Consider the following 22,494-nt stretch of genomic DNA (forward strand, 5'->3'; position numbering starts at 1 on the left):
TGGATTACTGTCTTTGATTGTCATCTGGAAAAGGTTTGTTTTAGCCTGTGTTTTTTTTTGTGTGTTTTTTTTGAGGTTGCAAATAAATTGTGTTCCTGTCTCCTTTCTAATTTGCTTCCATTTGTCTTGTTGATTTAAATAATGTTACCGCTGTTTTCTTATTAATGACTTGAGTTTCTTTGATCTTCTTACTCAGGGAGATGAGGGAGAAGATGGCTTAAATGGAGTAGATGGTGAACAGGTAAGAAAATTATGGTGTACTTCTAGCATCCAGTGCATAATCGAAGGTCAATACATATATATATATATATATATATATATATATATATATATATATATATATATATATATATAATGCAAACTAAAATAAAAATAATATAATAATATCTACTTTTGCCTTTATTTTTACAATGTGGTGCATTTTTGTTTCATTGTTTGTATTTCTCAGGGTGTAACTGGAGCAGCGGGAAGCCCAGGAGAGCGAGGAGATCCAGGAAGCCCAGTAAAATCCATTACATATATTCTTCTCTAAATGTCTCAACCATGATCCAGTCTCTCTTTAATGCTCTAATTTCATTGATTCATATGTATTATCTTCATTGTGCCCAAACCACAGGGTCCAAGAGGTATCAGAGGAAGCCCTGGAACCCCAGGAAAACGAGGACTGAGAGGAGATCCGGTTAGTAGGCATTAGCTGCACATAAAAATCTTAATAGATTACTCATTCAGGTGACAAAACACTGTTCATACTGTCTGCGAAGAATTCATTAAAATTATGATTTTTCATTTGTATTGATTTCAAATGCAAATCATTCAGTTCAGGTCAGATTGTTCAAATTTGGTTCAAGTATGCATAATTCAGAATTGTTTACAGCTAACATTCATTTTTGTTACCAAATTTGACAAAGAATGTCTCTAGTGTCTTAAAGCAAAATAGTGAATCGTGGAGGATCTATGGGAAATAACAGTCAGGTGTAAGATCAGCCACTGATGAATTTTATACAGCAGATGTTCCAATAGAGTTTTGCTGAATGATGACCCCTGTAAATCCATTTTATTATAATCAGGGAAGTTCAGGATTGGACAACAACGCCCGGGGTCCTAAAGGTGACATCGGCGGTCCAGGCATGCCGGTATGGGACATTATTTACTTTAAGTACAAACTGACACTTAACAGTAACATCTTAAGATTTTCAAGTTTACATGTCTAGGAATATTAATAGCTGCAACCTGATAAACAGACATCACTGAACAAAGACCTGACTAATTGATAGTGAAGTTGATAGTTAAAGTTGTATTTTACTGCATCCCTGTTGACTATTTTTGTTATCAATTATATCTATTCCATTGTTCTGGTTAATTTTCTCTTTCTATGGGCTCTTTTAACAGGGTGAACCAGGTCCAGATGGTCTTTCAGGCCAAATTGGTGATAATGGCAGACCAGTAAGTTGATATGTTATTATAGTACAGAAGGCAGAAGCATTACCTTAAGATTCATGTTTTCTATGTTGATATTTTTATCTTTATTTTCAGGGTCCTGGTGGCAGAAGAGGCTCAGCGGGTGTACCGGTACAGTACTGTAGAAATAATAATTAAACAACTTCAGAAGTTATACCAATTGACTTGGTTTGCTTTTGCATTTAGGGGGCCACAGGGCCTCCAGGAGATCCAGGACAACAAGGTCTTCCTGGGGCTTCAGGTCCACTGGTAATGTACAAATTATCCTATTTTTAAATCTATCAGTAACTACCATTTATTTCCTCTGCTATCAACTTTTTGAGCTTGTGCCACCTATAATTTGAGTCTTTCTGTCTCTGTTTAGGGTGCCTTCGGTCCACCTGGTCCGGTTGGGCAGAAAGGTTTTCTTGGTCTACCTGGACCTCAGGTACATGTTGAAATAGAATGAATGACCACTTTGTTTGGTTATTATTGGCATTAATATCTAATGAACCACATCTGGCCATCAATGGTATTTTGTTGCTTTCTTTTACACAGGGATCTCCTGGCTCTCCAGGAAGGCCAGGAACTAAAGGAAGCATTGGCTCCAGAGGACAGAAGGTGGGTGACCTCTTTTAAAACCTCTACATTTATAAATCTCTGATTTTTTAAAGGGATAATTCAGTCAAAAACAAAAATTCTCTCATCATTTACTCACACTTATGCCATCCCTGTTGTGTCTTTCTTCTTCAAATAAACACAAACGAAGATTTTTAGGAAATTAATCCATCTCTTTAGTCAATATAATGCCATTGAATGCGTGCCGCTCAGCTGACCGCACACAGTGATCGTGACGGTAATCCATTCGACCCCAGTGGATGAATCAGTGTCTTCTAAAGCAAAACGATAAGTGTGTGTAGTAAAAATACTAATATTTAACAAATCACTGTCATACGAGCGTCATAAAAGCTTCACAACGCACTTACTGTACGCCATGGGTCACAATGTCTCTCTCATGAACAGTACGAGTTAAGAAAACTAAAAATATTAGTATTTTTATTACACACCTATTGTTTTGCACTCATCCACTGGGGTCGTATGGATTACCGCCACAATCGCTGTGTGCGGTCAGCCGAGTGGCACGCATTCTATGGCATTATATGGCATATATATCAAGAGATGGATTATTTTCCTTAAAATTCACGATCGCTGTGTAGGGTTTTTCAGGCATCAACCTAGTGGTATCCATTCACTTGGCATTATATGGACTCACAGAGATGGATTCTTTTCTTTGAAATCTTTGTTTGTGTTTATCTAAACAAAGAATGTAATATAAAGGACAATTCACATCGCACAGACAAACGCCAACAAACAAGTTGGCCGTTGGATGTAGAATTTTATAAAAAAATAACTGTCATGTTTATACTGCCTCAACAGACACCAACAAACACTGATTGAACATGTTCAGTCGGTTGAAAACAAGCCCCGACCAACGTCGACAGGGGTAACACACTGATCCAACAAAACCCAGCAAACATGTTTGTTGGCGTTTGGCTGTGCGGTGTGAATTGGCCTTAAGAGATTTTTTTTTTTTTGAGTAAATTTACTTTAATGCTAAACCTGCGCATCATGCTTTTGCCTCACAGGGCCAGCCAGGTGATCCTGGAAATAAAGGATCTTTCGGACCTCCAGGCCCCAGAGGACTGCCGGTTACTTTTATTCTTACTTTTTTAAAAAGCTACTAAAATTATGCAATGTCAGGCCTGATCCATCCTCATTCAATAAAGCTATTGTGTTCTTAAATGTAACAATTCAACAGTTTGTCTAATAATCTGTTTATTTGACGTTAGACACAAATGAACCAACTGATCTCGGCTTTTATTTATTACTAACAGGGAAAAGATGGTTTAGATGGCTATGGATTCCCCGGACTCAAAGGACAGAAGGTTTATATTGAATTTTACTGCAATAATTTGCTCTCAAATAGCACATTTGGGCTATGTATAATCATAATCATATAAAAAACATATAATCTTTGAGTTTTTAGACATAGCTCTTTTGAAACTTATTTTGCCATTTATCGGGTAAAGAAAGCTGCATAAAGTGCACATGTATTTATGTTTGTTTATTTATTTATTTGTTACTTTTCTTTAAGGGAGATTCTGGTTTCCCAGGTTATCCTGGACTTCAGGTGACTTCACATCCATAACTTGCCAGTGCAGTAACTATAATGCGGTTGGTTCATAAAATAATGTCTCAATTGTGTAACTGTTGTGAACAATGAACAATGTTTCTTCTTTGAAAATCAGGGCGAATTGGGCTTTAAAGGAGCAAATGGAGGTGATGGTCCTAAAGGCAACAGGGGAAGAGGGGTATGTAATAACATTTTACAAGCTTTATTTTCTTACTCATTCTGTGAAACTTAAGCAGACTTAATTGGATGTCTGACAACAGGGCAATGCTGGCAGGGCAGGAACACCTGGAGATCCTGGCAGCGATGGGGGGACTGGACACAGGGTATGGGAATATTATTCGCATCATATGATCATGGGAATTTGAAGAGTTACAGAATGTCTTCTTCTTCACATAGGGCCCAAAAGGACCACGAGGAGCCAGACAGATGTCTGTAAGTTTTTGGTTTTACTACTGCTGTATTTACCATGCAAAATTATTTATATATACTTGAACCTGGAAAGAAATTGTAGGATTTTGAGAATAACACTTTAGTTCACACTATGTGCCAAAAATCTAAACATTTAAACGATTATGAAGCATACAGAATATAATAATATAATTTAAAATATTAATTTAATGTAACTGTTTTCTATTTTAATATATATAGATGTGATGTCAAAGTAGAATTTTCAGCAGCCATTACTCAAGTCCACTCAAATCATTCTATGCTGATTTGACTCTTAAAGTTACAATATGTAAGATTTTTGTAATAAAATATCCAAAAATCACTTGCACGGTGTGATATATTTCCTGCAGTAGTGTACTTATAATATCCCAAAAGTTCCCAAAGATTTTTAATTTCAGAGAAATTCCGATTTTAAATAATGGCTCGTCCCTGGACATTGTCACCTGTCAATGACGTAATATCCACGTTATCTCTGGTTTCCGCTTGTACTGCCATAGTAACCATGGCGACAGACGTGGACAACTGCGTTACGTCTAGCGGCAAGCTTACGCTGTTATTGTTTCGTTCAAACATAATGGACCATGGCAAGCAGACTTTGGGACAAAAGGAGAACTAAAACGAGGATCAATATCAGCGTGGCATTTTCGAGATGCCGAGAGCTCCACGTCCGTGGCAAACTTTGACTTGACAGAGACGCTGCTCTTTCATGCACTTTATTAGACAGGTTAGCAAATGTACATAAAACAAATTAATGTTATATAGCTCAACATAATGAAATGTTAGAATATGACCAGTATGCTATTCTAATGTTGATCTAGCTTACTGCTAGTCTCATACAGACAAACTAATTATTAATATATAAACTAACATTATAACTTTCAACACACTCAATGCAGTTTAGTGTGATAGTGTAGACCAAGTGAAACAGCGCTGCGTTACCTCATAAGTTTCATTTGTCTAATAAACTGACCTGTGTGAGTATTAATTCAGCACTTGTGGGTAGTTCAGTTGAATGAAATGTTCTTATTCCTTTTTGTCCACGGGACTCGTGTGTGGCGCTGATATCTGTCTCTCATTAGCAATCGCAACCTGCTTCATACCACAGTCATGTTAAAAACATCAATGTATTCACTCATCCAAAAACATTATTAGATCAATCAGCATGACGACAAGTTCCATAATTCCGCTTATGCGTCATCAACCTACGCCATTGTTATTGTAAGAGGTTAGTGACCCCTAGCAGCGAAAAAAATTACATATTGTAGCTTTAAATAACATTTATTATTATTATCAGTGTTGAGAAGAGTTGTGCTGCTTAATAAGAAAATTTCTCCAGGATTCTTTGATGAATAGAATTCTGTTCCTTTTAACCAATTTAATTTTTTTATTCTTTAAAAAATTTTAGTATTTTTGAACGGTAGTATTTTTATTTGTTGTCTAAATGCAAAGCATGTTTTAAAATATTTATAAATAAAATATAATTTTTTGTAGGACTGTCAACTGATCTCATATGTTCGAGGCAACTGTTGTAAGAAATCTTTATTTACGATTCTTTTTTTCTTTCTTTCATAAAATAGATAATAATAGCATTATGATAATGAATTAACGTTTTTCTGTTTTTTTTTATTTAACAGTGTGCTGCAAAAGTAGGTAACATTTTATGTCATAAAGGACACTGAAAGGAGAAGCAAAAAATGTAAAATATATATTTTTTAATATAATGTCCATTGTTAAAAATTAATTTTGTTTTGCATATGTGTCTCTCTAGATAACATAAGATGCCCTGCCTACCCCACTGATCTTGTGATTGGCATTGACATGTCGGAAGATGTGACTCCTCAAGGCTTTGAACGCATGCGTTCTGTAGTCCTGAGACTCTTGGACAATATCAATGTAGCAGAGAGCAGCTGCCCGACGGGGGCTCGGGTGGCTGTGGTCTCTTATAGCTCTTACACCAAATACATGATCCGCTTCAATGACTATCACCGCAAGAAGCAGCTTATTGATGCAGTGAATAACATAGCCCTGGAACGCACTTCAAACCGGCGTAATATAGGTGCTGCCATGCGGTTTGTTGGGAGGAACGTCCTGAAGCGTGTGCGAAAGGGTGTCCTGATGAGGAAAGTAGCAATCTTCCTCTCCACCGGAGAATCTCAGGATTCAACCTCCATTACCACAGCCATTCTAGAGTACAAAGCCCTGAACATTCAGCTCGGGGTCATCGGACTGAGGAATCTCCCTACTATTAGAAAAGCTTTTCAGGTAAAGCTAAGCAGACTTTACTTTTTAATCATTTAAAGTAATTCAAAAATAAACATTCTATGATCATTTACTCCCCTTGTGGCTTTACAAACCTTTTTACCTACTTTCTTCTGTGGCACAAAATGAAATGTTAAAGTCGCTCCTTTCTTTTACTTACCACAGCTGAAGTTAAGTTGTTCACTTAAATATACTCTTAAAGTCAAAACTTTTGAGTGAACTGTCCCTTTAATTATTAAATAATTATTTAATAAATTAAATCTGTGTGACTAACACAAAGCTTGAATACAAAAGTTGTTTTTACTATTGTGTAGACCTATTCATTTTGGAATGTTTTGTCGTTTGCAGGCTGATGAAACCAAGAGTTTTATCTTTACTGTGCTGGGTAGATTGCAAGACCAGGATACTGCTCTTAGTAAGATCCAGAGTTGTGTTATCTGCTTTGGTAAGCACCATTATTTCTCTCCCTCCTTCTCACAACCGACATATTCTAATATGCTAATTTGTTTTGCATTGTAATGTTCAAATCTAACCAATTCAAGTCTGTGTGCAGTCTGCATTGTGACTTATTTTTTGTTGAAAATTTTTTGTTGCCCCCATTGTATGTCCCCCCCCCCAATTCATTTTAATGGGAATTTCTGTGTGTGTGTGTGTGTGTGTGTGTGTGTGTGTGTGTGTGTGTGTGTGTGCGCGCGCGCGCGAGAGCGAAATGTCACCACAATAAGAGTAAAACCTGAGATCACCTACATTGTGGGGATCAGCCAGATTAATAAGCATACTAATTTGTTTTCTTGAAAATGTAAAATTTCTGTCATTGGTAGGGTTAGGGGATAGAATATACAGTTTATACAAGTATTAAAACCATTACGCCTATGGAGAGTCACCACAAAGATAGCGAAACCGAGTATGTGTGTGTGTGAGAGTGTGTTATGCATTGTGGATTTTCTATAGTCTCATGCCTTCATTTGTACGTGCGTGTGTGTGTGTTCTTGATTGTGATGTATTTTTGTTGATGAATAAAAAATTATTCCTCATATTTTCCCCCTTTCCCATTCATTCATTATGGGGGTCAAATTGACCTGCGAGGGAAAGATTTGTTAAAAGTTTTATTACAACCAGAAAAACAGAAACCAGTTATTTTTTGTTCATTCCAATTTCAAGTGTGAAAGTTTTAATCAAGCTCTTAGACCACACAGACGAACTCCTGATTTTTACAAATTTTACAGTAAACTAATTTCAGGTCAAAATGACCCGAGGAAAAGAGTTGGGTTAAATTAAAAGGAGTGCAAATTGAAACTTAAGTCTCAGAGTTATCTCCTGAGTGTACAATGTATGAACTGTGTTCAGATTTGCAAAGATTTCAACATTTCTCTCTTAAAGGGTAGGTGAAAGCATGAAATGAATCAAAAATATTTAATGAATGAACGTTCAAGGAATGAAGTATGTATAGAACTTCGTGAATGATGTGTTTCAATTCTGCTGAACATCCTATGGAGATCTATTGCCGCAGTTTCTTTGTGGTCATATCTACACTCTTTTCTCTTCTAAGATCCCTGCAGACCAGCTAGAGAATGTGAGGGCACCAACCTGGCATCTGCTCCTCAGGAGTTGGACATGGACTTGGCGGTGATTGTGGACGGCTCTCGTAGCATTCTGGCCGACGAGTACGAGGGTGTGAAGGAGGTGCTCGGCGGTGTTCTAGATCAGATTGTTGTGAGCAGTCAACCCAACGGGGCTGACAGTCATGCAAGAGTGGCCGTCTACCAGCAGAGCTCTACGTACAGTGAAGCCCAGTCTGCTGTGAAAGTCATATTTGGCTTCCAACAGTTCCCTGATCGTGATCTAATGAAGAGAAGCATCTACCAGGATCTAAAGCAAACAGGAGGCTCTTCCAGACTCGCACTTGCGATGGAACAGGCCATAATGCAGGGCATCCTCACGGTTCCAAAGGGTCGCAAGAACAAGATGGTACTGGTCATCATAGGGGAAGAGATGGCATCTCAGGACAGAGCAAAACTGGACTTTATCTCCAGGATGGCGAAGTGCGTGGGTGTTGTTCTCTTCACCCTGAAGGTGGGTGACCAAATCAGCAGTACTCAGGTGGAAGAGCTTGCCAGCTATCCCTTAGAACAGCACATCATTCACCTGGGCCACTTGAAACATGGAGAGCAAAAGTACACACAGCGCTTCATGAGGACGTTCTTCCACATTCTGAGCAGTAAGTGTTCCACATCATTCAATATAGATTTGAGGGCCTAAGCTTTCCAATAGTTCACCCAATCAAGACTGCTCACCCTCATGTTGCTCAGAAGAAAGCACAAAAAAAAACCACACCATTAAAAGTCATTGATACTGTGCAATATATTCCACCTCTTCTGAAGCCGTTAAATAGATTTATGTGAGAAACAAATTATATGATATACATATAATACTTTTTGTTCCAAAACATGACATCATACATTTTTGAGCAACAGGAGGGAGTACACAATGACAAAATTTTTGCTTTTGGGTTATTTTGGGTGAACTGTCCCTTTAAGGATGACTTTGCATACACTTGTGTGTGTTAATATAGTTTCTTTGTGAATGCAGAGAATATGAACGCCTACCCTCATCCATCACTCCAGAATCAGTGTAGTAGTTTTCAACAAGGTACAGGTCAGCGTCTGGACTACGAGGCTGCAGAGAGACCTGTACTTAGGTATGAAATGACAAAACCCTGCTCTATCATCAGCTAATGTGAAACATCTCTTTGTTTGAAATCATGGCAGTAACATTGAGCATTTACCTCTGTATTTATTTATTTACATATAAAAGAGGCTGGTGCTTATGTAATAAGCTGCAGGTTAATAAAATAATAAATACTTTATTTATTTATTTAAAATTAATTTATATATTATGTAATTTACATAGAAAGGAGGCAGGTGGTTATTTAATAAAATTTTAATAAGATCCGGCTTAATAATTAAACCTGCAATACATTTATCTATATATTTATTTATGTAAATTCTATAATATATATATATATATATATATATAAATTAATAATATAAATAAATGTATTTATTTCACATCTATTTTATTACCATGGATCTTACTATATAAAAGGTACTATATATATATTAGGGATGGGCATTTTTCAAAAATATTGCATTCGAATATTCGGGCTCATAAAAATCGATATTCGTTCATTTAAATGATGTTTAACGAAAAAGACGTTATCTTTTAAGTTTACGGGTTTTTTTTCTCTTTTGTTACCATTTCTGAACAAGCTTACAATTAGGCAATATACACAACAAGCTTACAAAATATGTTAAAGTTTTCTTTTAGTTGAAAACATTAAACAGTAGCCTATGTGTAAACAAAAAATATAAAGAACAATAAGCATTTAAAGGTGCAGTGTGTGATTTTTAGCGACATCTACCGGTTCGGCTGCGAGTTGCACTGAGGGCTCAGCCCACTGCTCACCCCTCCCTTTCGAAGAAGCTACGGTGTCTAACATGGGACAAACATATCGTCGTCTGAGACAGCAGAGAATAGCCTAGCCAGAGTAAGCCAAGAGTGTGTAACATTGTCACTGTTTCTGTACCACAGTCCATTATAAACCACACCATGGATAAAGTTGACAAAGCCATCGTCAGGTGAGGATCAAGGGTCTTAATATATAATATAATAATAGTAATCAGCTGATTGTCTCACAAACGTAACCAGCACATTTTCCCCCACATAGCAAACCCATCATACAGCGAGGGAGAAGAACCACATGAAACTATATGCAACTATATATTTTTTCTAACAGGGTAGCAAAAGTTTAGCTGGCTAAATATGAGCTGTTACTGTGGCTGAGCTGGTTAAAGCGTTAAGCCTTGTTTATACTCGACGCGTCCGCATGAGCCCAAAGGTGCGCGCGGCAAAAATGGCATGATTGTAACAGCGCGCGCACCTCCGCATCCCCTAGACACCATTTACTACACACAATAGGCTTTTTTTCTCTGATTTTGAAAACTCTTCGCGATCGACTTAAAATGCTTCCAAGATCGACTTGTCGACTGCGATCGACGGGTTGGTGATTCCTGTAACGTTACTGTTTTACGGTCAATGACAAGAGTTTGTTCGTGGGGTGGTGATGGCGCAGTGGATAAGACACATGCCTTTGGTCTGAGAGAACCAGGTTCGAATCCACTGTGAGACACCAATGTGTCCCTGAGCAAGACACTTCACCCCTAGTTGCTCCAGAGGCGTGCAACCTCTGAAATATAGCAATTGTAAGTCGCTTTGGATAAAAGCGTCAGCTAAATGAATAAATGTAAAATGTAAATGTACTAATCAGCTGTCTCACGAACGTAACCAGCACTTTTATCCCCACATAGCAAAGCCATAACACAGCGAGGGAGAAGAACTAAGTTACATGAAACAATCCAACTACATATTTTAAACCAGTGACAAGGGAAAAGTCACTACTCATGGTGTTTATGGCTAGCTTCTAGCTTTCTGCTGCTTCTCTTTCAAGGTAGTGACGAAACGCGCTCTGTAGCGCTGTTTGTTCGCGTTATATCGGCTACGGTAGAAACATAACGTCACAATATGTCGACCTTCATAGAAGGGGGTGCCCGCAGTTATGTAGATATAAATATCTCATTCTAAGGTAATAAAAACATTACGGTTTATTAAGTAAGTTCTTTATACACCACTGAAAACATAGTTATGCATGACATATTGCATTTCTGTTAATAGATACTCAAAATTTTTACACATTGCACCTTTAATTTCAAGCAGTGTGAACGGAAAAACGCCTAAAAGCAGACTGCGCAGTTGTCGTACTACAGAACGCAAGCACTCGAGTCAGCTTATGATTATCGTGTTTGTATTGTTTCACGTTTATGTTGAGAAAAACAATAACATCCACATGCTTCGAGTGAGAAAACGTGATGCGCTGACAGACGTTTCAGAGACACATACAGTATAACGATGTTCTAAGCGAAGTTTCTAACAGCACTTTGCGTTCTCTGTTTTTAAACCGGTCTCCCTCAACGAAACTTAAAGTAGGCTAAGTCTCAAAATCATTTTGCTATCAGATAAGTTATCATATCTGACCACTCACGTTACAGCTGCGCTTACCTGCAGTTGTGAATGCAGTGATGGACAGCTGTCATTCATCATTCGACTGCTGTTTGGATTTCATGCAAATTCTCATTTGTGGTGATGATATTATAACTCAGATTCATTAATTAATTTGATCAAAAAGTAATTCCATTTTGTAAGATAATTTAGTAAGAATCATTTTCATAATTTTTAAGAAATTCAAAACTCGAGGCAGACGACAACATTATCTGATCAAATACAAACAACTTGTTAACACGCTCCACAGTATGGAGGACCAAACCTGCAGAAATTAAAAATTAATAAATAAATAAATAAATGAATAAATAAACAAATAAATATGCGAATACATGTAAAAATAAATAAATAAATGACTATTTATACTTTTATTTCCTTATTTATGTATAATTATATTTTTTCCACATTTATTTATTTTTCATTTATTTATTTATGCATTTATTTATTTTAAATTTTATTTATTTTCACATTTATTTATGTATATATGTATTTATGTCTACATTTATTTATTTATACATTTATTTATTTATACATTTATTGCTCTAGTATGCTAATGAGGGGGGCGTGTTTTACCTAAGACATAGCAATCGATCTCAGAGTGGCAGTACTGAAGCATTGAGGCCACAGTGACACCTTGTGGTGTGACCAAACAATACGCAAGAGGTTTGTGGACGTGACTTTACAGGTCACGCAGGAAATCATGGCCTTAAAGGGGACATATCATGCTAAAACCACTTTTTTAGCCCTTAAATGCATTTTGTTGTATATTTGGAGTGTTTAAAAGTGCAGAAAAGTTGAAATTATTCTATTCAGGTGTTTCGTTTATATCTTTATATTCTGTTTTGGTCTTATTGTTCACCCAGTTCAGATTTTTCTGTTTTCTATGACGTTTTCTGAACAATTACGTCACAGTATTTGCAGCGGAACTACCAAATAAGGACATTGACTACCGGCCCAACATTTCGATCAATCCGCCATTATTATTCCTCGCTCCGATTTTGTAGTCCAAGCTCAATGATGCAGAAGTGTCGAGAGCTCAAGTCAAAATGTTCGGTTGTTGGATGTAGTGACCCACACGCTTCGTTACACCGTCTCCCAGCATCAGAACCTCTTCGAAGTGCCTGGTTGAGTTTTATTTACCAAGGAAATGTTCCCACATCTTTTGGTAAAGTCATTTTCGTGTGCGCGAAGCACTTCGACGATTCCGACTTCAACAACCTCGGCCAGTATAAAGAAGGGTTTGCCGATCGACTTCGTTTGAATGAGGGGTCAATTCCATCTATCTTTGGAGACGACGAACAGATCACTTCGGTAAGCTGTAAATATCTTTAATAAAAATAGTTTACTTTCTTAAAACACATGGTGGTCATGGTTTAGCAGTGCCTTCGTATTTCTTTGTTTTTGTTTTTTTTGAAGTAACGTTACATGTCTGAAGTATTATTGTTCTTGAGTTTCATCAATGGTCATTTAGCTGCTGTGTTTTCTGATGCTTTTCTAAACGTATCATATTATCCATACAGATTTTTAGTGGTAAGATTAGACCGTAATTTTTATAATATAACTTATATTTTGTTTTGTGAGTGTTAAATTGTCGTTGTAAAACATACAGTATTGTAGCAGTGGGCATGGATGGCGAAGTTACTGTAAATATAGTTACATACCATTGAGATACATCGATGTATATGTACATCATATGGATCCATATGCAGACGTTGTTCTTCAGGTTCGTCGTCTATTTGTTCAACTAGCTCCGGGTCCGGCTCTGGCTCGAACATGTAAGGCTTGATTGACAATTCTGTTGTTGATTCCGTTGTTGACATTTTGTGTGAATATAAATGTTCTGTGACGCTATAAGATCGTATATCACTAATCAAACTACAAAAATGGCCGAACGGGGTGGAGTTGAACCGACTGTCAACTCAGCACCCTGGAGAGCGGGCGGGGTGTGACACAGCTCCTTTGCATTTCATCAGCAGGTCGGGATTTCTAAAATGTCTGGGCACACATGAACAGAATCCATAGATATCAGACACGGAAGCGCGTCAAAATGATCCACTATTAACCAAATTTTATGACATGCATTGTAGATCCGTACACAGAAGCTAACTGCATTTTTGATGTAGCCTATCTTCCAAAAACAATGTTGACAGCAACAAACTTTTCCATAAAGAGTTAAAATAAAGGTAAATAAAGAGAAAATAAATAAATGAATTAAAAATATTATAATTTAAATAATTGAAAGAACAACATTATAGTATTACAACATTACAATTATAATATTTTAATTCATTTATTTATTTTCTCTTCCTTGCCTTTCATGGTTGTAAATATGATTTGAGACTTCATTGCTGTTATTTATTGTAATTTGCAACTACGTCGGCCTTTTGAGAATTGTAAAAAATCAAAATTTTGTTAATAGCCTATTGTTTGTTCAATGCCTATTTTGTATGTAAATTGGTTTATTTCTCAAAAAAAAAAACTTCTGCCACCTCGCAAACAACAAAATTAATAAATAAATGCCCCAATAAAAAATGGTGTAAAAAAGCCTATGCATGTGATAATTTTATTATATAACATAATATGATATACTAGCACACGGGAAGAGTGTTGAAAAATACTTTTTCTTTATCAGAAAAAGAAAAAAAGTTCCAAACTCCACAGAACCGCTGCGACTCTAAGCAACACGTGGTGTTTTCTTACTTAACGAATCAGTAGCCTATTTGAACGAATCGTCTGAATTAATGATTGAACTCACTCGTTAAGACGGTGGCCTACTGGCTGTTTTAGTTTCATACTTAAAAGTATAATTTAATTGATTCTATCATTAAATATTTTAATATTCAAAATATTATATTAAAAAATTAATCTCATAACATTATTTACGCAACTGTAATTGCAGTGTAAATGCATCCATGGCTCCTCTGCATTAACAGTCTGTGTAAATAATATCTAATGCCATACAGAGTCAGCGTCAGTCCCACATCTGCAGTGTGAAGATGGATTTTGTTGAAACTGATTTTACTGGTGACTATGGAAGCTTGTTTCCGCCACTAAATAATAATAATAATTGCGACTTTTTATCTCACAATTCTGACTTTTTTTCTCACAATTGCGAGTTTACATCTCGCAATTCTGACTTTATTTCTCAGAATTACGAGATATAAAGTCAGAATTGCGTGATATAAAGTCGCAATTGCGTGTTATAAAGTCAGAATTGCGAGAGAGAAAACTAAGAATTCTGACTTTTTTCTCGCAATTCCGACTTTATATCACGCAATTCTGACTTTATAACTGTTAAGAGCGGAGAGATGGGGACCAAAAGGCGAGATTCACAATGATACAGTCTTTAATGAAAATGAGGAGAGAATCACTGAATCAAAAAGGAACATAAATCTTCTTAGGATTCTCAGAAAACAGTCAAAACAGAAAACTTGGCTGGTAGAAAATAGAACATAAACTGCGAGTAGATTGTCACAGGATCTCCGGATGCGCAGCAACGCGTTAGGCGAAGTTGAGGTCCCAGAGGAGACTGCAGAGGGAGAATAGACCCGCCGAGAGCGAGGGTACCGTCGACTGGATACCACGTCTGGTCAGGAACTCAGCGTCTGAATTGGCAGGGCAGAGTGCAGTGAGCGTGTAAGAGAACAGATAAATATACCGGCTCGAGGAGAGGCTTCCACACGAATCTCACAGGACAGGATAAGACAAGACACGACTCGAACAGAGAGGTAAGAGGAATGTACTCTGCATGAATAGCTTACAATAAACTGACAAAGAGACAGACAAAGAGAGGGTTAGAAATAGTAAGAGGCATTAGGGGAAAGGAGGAAAGGGTGAGCGGAGATTAAGGTAAACGGGAACAGCTGAACCTAATGAGACTAAAGTGATAGTGTAGAGAAAGAGGTGTAATGTGACCACAAGAGGGAGACAGAGAAGCGAGGAACATGGATCATGACAATAACACATAATTGCGAGTTTATATCTCGCAATTCTGACATATTTTCTCAGAATTGTAAGATATAAACTCGCAATTGCGAGTTATAAAGTCCAATTCTATGGGGAAAAAAAAGACTGACTTTTTTCCTCTCAGAATAGTTTATATCTAACAATTCTGACTTTATAACACGCAAATTGCGACTTTATATCACTTAATTCTGACTTTATAACACGCAATTGCGACTTTATAACTCACAATTCTGACTTTATAACACGCAATTGCGACTTTATATCACGCAATTCTGACTTTATAACACGCAATTGCGACTTTATATCACGCAATTCTGACTTCATAACACGCAATTGCGACTTTATATCACTTAATTCTGACTTTATAACACGCAATTGCGACTTTATAACTCACAATTCTGACTTTATAACACGCAATTGCAACTTTATATCACGCAATTCTGACTTCATAACACGCAATTGCGACTTTATAACTCACAATTCTGACTTTATAACACGCAATTGCAACTTTATATCACGCAATTCTGACTTTATATCTCGCAATTCTGACTTTATAACACGCAATTGCGACTTTATATCACGCAATTCTGACTTTCTATCTCACAATTCTGACTTTATAACACGCAATTGCGACTTTATATCACGCAATTCTGACTTTATATCTCGCAATTCTGAGAAATAAAGTCAGAATTGTGAGATAAAAAGTCGCAATTACCTTTTTTTATTTTTCATTCTGTGGCGGAAACAAGCTTCCATAGGTGAAAGCCCTATAGTAGTGCCTTATTAACTGAATTGATCAGTTAAACTTAAGGACTTATAGGCTACATGATGATGCATATAGCCTATAGGCCTAATAAGGTTTTTAAAAAATGCCCCTGGAAATCAATTTATAGCGGAGATATCACCTCTTTATGGAAAAGTTTGTTGCTGTCAACATTGTTTTTGGAAGATAGGCTACATTAAAAATGCAGTTAGCTTCTGTGTACGGATCTACAATGCATGTAATAAAATTTGGTTAATAGTGGATAATTTGATGCGCTTCCGTGTCTGTTATCTACGGATTCTGTTCATGTGTGCCCAGACATTTTAGAAATCCCGACCTGCTGATGTTTACGGCCATGTCCGGAATAAAGAGTAGGCCTATGTATGGTAAACCTATATAGCTATGTACAGTTAGGGCATATTAAAGGACATAAACCGTGTTATAAGATTTTGGCCATATTGCCCATCTCTAAGTCATTTATTTCCTGCGTGACCTGTAAAGAGACGTCCACAAACGTCTTGCGTATTGTTTGGTCACACCACAAGGTGTCACTGTGGCCTCAATGCTTCAGTACTGCCACTCTGAGATCGATTGCTATGCCTTAGGTAAAACACGCCCCCCTCATTAGCATACTAGAGCAATAAATGTATAAATAAATAAATGTATAGATAAATAAATTTAGACATAAATACATATATACATAAATAAATGTGAAAATAAATAAAATTGAAAATAAATAAATGCATAAATAAATAAATGAAAAAAGAAATAAATGTGGAACAAATATAATTATACATAAATAGGGAAATAAAAGTATAAATAGTCATTTATTTATTTATTTTTACATTTATTCGCATATTTATTTATTCATTTTTAATTTCTGCAGGTTTGGTCCTCCATACCACAGCACCACCCAGTGCATTTAATTATAACTGTGAGTTAGTGCTTGGGATTTATCATGGATTCATTGCATTTACGGCAAAGAAAAGCAACGTAGTAAAACTCGATTTATATTTTATTTTTAGAATAATAATTACAGATCGAATATTCGTCCACACGTACCCATAATATATATATATATATATATATATATATATATATATATATATATATATATATATATATATATATATAAATATATATATAAATAGTTAATACAATAAATGTGAAATAAATACAATTATTTATTCACAATGATTGTAGAAAGATTGTAATTACATAGAAAAAAGGCAGGTGCCTGTTTAATAAGATAAAGATTTTTGTGTTAAAATATTTTGTGCAAAAAAGGCTCAATTGTTTGTAAATATCCATTATGTGCCCAGTGTCAAAACAAAAGCTATTTCCTAGGATTCCTGTGCCACCTGCTGTATCCCCAAATGTGGTGGTGGAAGAGGAAATGGAGGAAGAAGACACTGCACAGGAGGAGACTGAGGACCAGCAGACATCAGGCCGTGGAGACTCATTAGTCGAGTCTCCAGTTGACCGCACAGACAGTATGTTCTTACTGTACAAATCTCTGCTCACATCACTGTGCCTCTAGTGCTTAAACCAACTTTACTGCAAACTTAGGCAGTTTTATTTAAAAGTTACTTATTTAAATGATTTTCCAGCATCATTGTCATGGCTTATTTGTAAAAAAGCATTTTGCTTTCAGGTCTCTGTCACCTGAACAGTGACAGTGGAACCGTCTGTGGTGAATATATGCAGCAGTGGTATTACAAAGAAGCAGTTGATGCATGTTTACCCTTCTGGTACGGGGGCTGTGACGGTAACCGTAACCGTTTTAGTTCAGAAAAGGAATGCCTTCAGACCTGCGGCAAACAAAGTAAGTAACTGAACTGACAGTGTTGGGGAAAGCTAACTTTAAAAGGAATGTGTCACAATATACTGTAGAGTTACTTCCTAAAAAAGTAACTATTTACATTTACTCTTATTGAAGGTTATGTTACATTACTTTTGCGTTAATTGTTTCTCACCTGAGCTGGGCTTGCTTGCTTGCTTGTTTTGATTTTTCAATAACAAAAAATAAAAAAAAGTTCTATTTCTGTCAAATGTAAAGGCACTTTCACACCAAAAGGGAAATGCTAATTTACGCTTGTACAGTAGAGGGCGCAGCTCAAACAAACCTTTCAGTTGCGCTGCCAAGACGGAGTTGAAGAAAGTTGAACACTCTTACTGGACTTCAGCAATAAAAAATTAAACAGAAATGTGATGTTTAAAGCAGCTCTATGCAGTTTTTTTAGCTTAACTGTGTAAGGCCGTCTAACTCGATCCAATGGCGGTATTCGAATTAGCGGTGAAGGTCTTTGCGTGTTACTGTCTTTTCTCGCGGCAAAGTATTTTTGGTTAAATGCAATACATTTTCTCATATGTATTTTCTCGTTATTTCATCTGACTCTATAAATGAAAAAGGTTTTAATAATATCTGTGCATCATTAAATGTGAGCGAATGTTTTACTATTCTTTTAAACTCTTGAATGAAAATAATGTCAGTCAATTAGAATAATCAAATGTCACAATTTAATATGTCAGGTAAATGAATCATTATAATTTCATAATCAATTCAAGGATAATCAATGCAAAACATCAAATGCTCTAGAACAAAGAGGAAAAAGTTTACCCGACAAGAAATGCGTGAGGCTGAGAGTCTCGCAACTCTCAGCCTCACGGGCCGATCTCAAATATAGAAAAGGCCCTGAGCTCTCGCTGCGTTTCATTATATACACAGACCTCATTTCAAATCTAAACATCATTCATTCAGATGGTCAGAAGGTGTTAACTCAAAGACACACCCTCCAGTATTGGAGTGTGTGGAAGATATTTATAAACTTCCTAAGAACTTTATTACCTTTTGGTTTACTTCTTTGAGAATGAGACATTTGTACCAGTCACACCGAGACATTTCAAATAATACCAAACATGTATAAACCTTGATGATAATCATTCACATTTCACCAGTTAGATACTTGTGTGAATTTGGGAGATCTCTGCCAGGATGAAGAATGGGGGAGAGAAATGTAGATTAGGATGAGGGAGGTGAGACCTTCGTCTCAATAGTGCATGAGGGAGAGTTCAAATGTTAATTTCCTTTGTTTTCTCAGAGAGTGGCCCTCTCTTAAAGTCCTTCCAGTCTTACAACTGAACAGCTTCAGAGTTATTGGAATGGTTATATTAATCTTTTCAGGTTGAATGGTGGTCGTCCCGCCCCCCTCTGGTGCCTGTGAGTGGAAAAACCGCACTTGCAACTTTGGGCCGGCGGGACGTGCACGTGCAACTTATAGTGCAGACCTATAGGGCCCTTAGCGCGAGTCCGTGAGGGCGCATTGAGAGGTATTTTTGGGACAGACTCGATCGTCACGCCGGAAACAGGAAGAAGGTCTCAGCTCAGACGTCGAAGCTGAATAAACTTAAAGGTCACCTCATCAGTCCCTTTATTAGAAAAATATCACAAATATCATTAAAAAAATTACAGTCTTTAGCATCGAGAACAGGATTTATTTTATTTTCCCAAATCTTATGTCCATGTGAACTACACAGCCTGCTTTTACAGTTCTATAATTGTATATGCCACCTGGGCTATGTGTATGCCACCATGGTTATGTAAATGATCAATACAGTTGTACATAATAATACATAATGTTCAATTTTAACACAAAATTTAAATGTAAATGAGTTTAAGAAAAATTTATAGGTTTCAATATTCATACTACGTTTATATGACTCAGTAAAGCCATGAGATTCGGTTCTATTTATGTAATGAATCATAATGCGATTGTATTATTTAACACGCTATTATTATGTTTGAGATATCAACCACTGGTCGATAATGTTTATAAACAGTAAGTAACAACTGGTAAAATGTACGCCTATATAATAAAGCCATGTTAACAGTCCGTGAGCGAAATCTCCTCCCATCCGTTTTCTGATTGGCATTTCGCAAGGATTCCTGGGTAGTTAAAGTGCGTGGAGCCTGCATCTATGCGGGCTTCGCGGAAGACCGCTTCAAGGGTACAAAGAGGGCGCTGCTGAGCACACCTCAGAGCGTTAAAATGTTAAATAGGACGGTCTACGGACTCGTAGACTCGGCGAGCACGCGCAATTTAAGTCCACAAGACCGAAAGTCCGCATGAAGTGTGCCATTTGGGACAGGGCCATGGCTAAACTGGCATATACGAAGCAGAAAGCTAGGAAAGCATTGTCTGAGGAACAGAGAAAGAGGAAACGGCAGACTGACCGAGCAAGGAGTCAGAAATGAGTATATCGGCCTGCGTTTTCAGAATGGAGGAAAAAACGAAGAAAGCGCGGTCGGTAGAGTCTAGAAAAAGGTAACGAGAATCTGACAGCGCGAGGAACCGGACAAGAGTCCTACTCGCTCAGGCTTTCACTGTTAGAGTTGATTCCTGCGATTATCATGAGAACAGTTGTCAATATCTCACATAATCATCAGGACATAAATAAGCCTACACGTTGTAAATAGTGTAAATGAGCGCAATTTGCAAACTAGTAACGTTATGATAAATTGCAATAATCATGTCTAACAACATCATAATAACGGAGATTGTTATGAAATAATGCGACGTACATGATGTAACTTGTCATCGGGCATTTAGGCTCAGCTAACACGGTAGGCTACTTTATTATCATAAAGTGGAGAGGCCGTGAGTGCAGATCATAGACTGTCACGCTCTCCGTGAGTTATATTTTATTACGACAGTAACGTTAAATACAAGTACTCTACAGCGACTCTAGGGGTCGCTGTTTGACAAAAACGGAATTCCTGCATAGTGCTGCTTTAACTAATGTCATTTTTGCTTATTAGATGGTTGAATTGGATCATCGAAGGTCAGCAGCAAAGACATTGGTTAATAAAGTGAGATTAAATACATTAAGTATATTTGTATTATTTAACATATTTAATTGTTGCAGGCTCACGTAATATTCAGCATTTGCATTTCATTTTGCGGAATGCTGAATCTGTTTCTGTGCAAGTGGTACGAGTAAATACATGCTCACATTTAGTTTAGAACTATAATAACCATCATGTTCACTCTGCGCACACAACGCCTGCACTTTACTTTACCATTGTTCTCTCAACAATGGGTCTCATGAGGTGTCAGTCAACAAATGGTAAAACAAACAAGGGTAACTTGCATTATTTACTTGAAAATGTTGCTCAGATATTTTGTTGTAATTTTTGTTGAAATGCATTACTTTAGTTACTTGAATCTGATTAGATTACTTGCGTTTCTTGCATTACCCATAACACTGTGCACTGGTTTCAGTTCCACTGTGCACCTGAATATTACACTAATTTACTAATAGCCTCCTTAAATAATAATAAGGATAAACAATATTTCAAAAGTATATATACTTATCTAACACCTGACTAATTAAAAATGAACCTCAAAACATAAAATGCTAAATGGGGGATTATCTATAGTTTAGTTTATTTGAGAGTTTGACAAAGCAGGATATCGAAGAACAAAACCCTGAAATGTGTCAAACAGAACACATAGGCCTACTCAAGACAACCATATATACCTCATTTAAGAATTAAAAATAAAAATAGAAGAAACAAACAGGAGGAATAGGCCTCCAGCATACTTTTTTTTTTGTCAGAACGTCACCTCTCAGTTGCTGAATGTCGCGCAACACGTCTTACAATTGGCTTTATGCCCAGCTGCACTACTTTCTGAACTTCAGCCAACTCCTTTGTTTCCTGTCTGCCATTATTGGACAAACTGATTAATCCAGGTGTGCCTGGCCTCAGTAACAATAATCAGGCACACCTGGATTAATCAGTTTTTTCCAATAACGGCAGACAGGAAACAAAGGAGCTGGCTGAAGTTCAGGAAGTAGTGCAGCCGGGCATAAAGCCTATTCTACGTTTTTACAATGTTGCGAGCATGTAGACATCGACGTTGCCATAGCAGAAATGCAACGTGCCACAGACGTTGCCAGAGCGTAAATGTGTTTGCTGGGTAAGTCCAGCAAACCATCTTAGGGTAGTAGATTTCAGAAGGGTAAAATTTCAAATTTGGTCCAACCGAAATCAAACACCATTAGTTGCTTTTGTAAATCAAGTGTTAACAGATTGCAATTCCATTTTGTATAACTAGTGACACTGAAATTATAAACTGCAGAAATGAACGATCACATAAAACAAATGCTGAAACATTTGTATTATTTATTCCATCTCCAGATCCTGAACTAATCCTGCAGGCAAAAGAGGAAACCATTTTATTTGATGGTGAGAAATGAGCCACCTCTGTAATTGCTTGTCTGTCTTTTGTTAGACCAATATTACTTTTTT

At 36.9% G+C, this 22,494-nt stretch overlaps 1 protein-coding gene across 1 annotated transcript in view; it reads left to right on the forward strand.

Annotated features, from left to right (window-relative positions):
• The window catches only part of col6a4a (collagen, type VI, alpha 4a), a 39,806-nt gene that overhangs the window by 16,888 nt on the left and 424 nt on the right, over nucleotides 1–22,494 (forward strand). Inside the window, exons 17-39 of the mRNA XM_077217630.1 lie at nucleotides 197–241; nucleotides 449–502; nucleotides 617–679; nucleotides 1,068–1,133; nucleotides 1,390–1,443; nucleotides 1,534–1,569; nucleotides 1,645–1,707; nucleotides 1,823–1,885; nucleotides 1,996–2,058; nucleotides 3,084–3,146; nucleotides 3,333–3,383; nucleotides 3,593–3,628; nucleotides 3,747–3,809; nucleotides 3,892–3,954; nucleotides 4,028–4,063; nucleotides 5,570–5,606; nucleotides 5,847–6,340; nucleotides 6,686–6,782; nucleotides 7,887–8,555; nucleotides 8,927–9,035; nucleotides 17,529–17,674; nucleotides 17,836–18,006; nucleotides 22,384–22,431. Coding sequence (XP_077073745.1) covers nucleotides 197–241; nucleotides 449–502; nucleotides 617–679; nucleotides 1,068–1,133; nucleotides 1,390–1,443; nucleotides 1,534–1,569; nucleotides 1,645–1,707; nucleotides 1,823–1,885; nucleotides 1,996–2,058; nucleotides 3,084–3,146; nucleotides 3,333–3,383; nucleotides 3,593–3,628; nucleotides 3,747–3,809; nucleotides 3,892–3,954; nucleotides 4,028–4,063; nucleotides 5,570–5,606; nucleotides 5,847–6,340; nucleotides 6,686–6,782; nucleotides 7,887–8,555; nucleotides 8,927–9,035; nucleotides 17,529–17,674; nucleotides 17,836–18,006; nucleotides 22,384–22,431 — 2,590 coding nt within the window. The remainder of the gene's footprint in view (nucleotides 1–196; nucleotides 242–448; nucleotides 503–616; nucleotides 680–1,067; nucleotides 1,134–1,389; nucleotides 1,444–1,533; nucleotides 1,570–1,644; nucleotides 1,708–1,822; nucleotides 1,886–1,995; nucleotides 2,059–3,083; nucleotides 3,147–3,332; nucleotides 3,384–3,592; nucleotides 3,629–3,746; nucleotides 3,810–3,891; nucleotides 3,955–4,027; nucleotides 4,064–5,569; nucleotides 5,607–5,846; nucleotides 6,341–6,685; nucleotides 6,783–7,886; nucleotides 8,556–8,926; nucleotides 9,036–17,528; nucleotides 17,675–17,835; nucleotides 18,007–22,383; nucleotides 22,432–22,494) is intronic.

This window comes from Siphateles boraxobius, unplaced genomic scaffold (assembly GCF_051911475.1).
Source record: "Siphateles boraxobius isolate OS27281-9 unplaced genomic scaffold, OSU_SipBor_1 12, whole genome shotgun sequence".
NCBI lineage: Eukaryota > Metazoa > Chordata > Actinopteri > Cypriniformes > Leuciscidae > Siphateles > Siphateles boraxobius.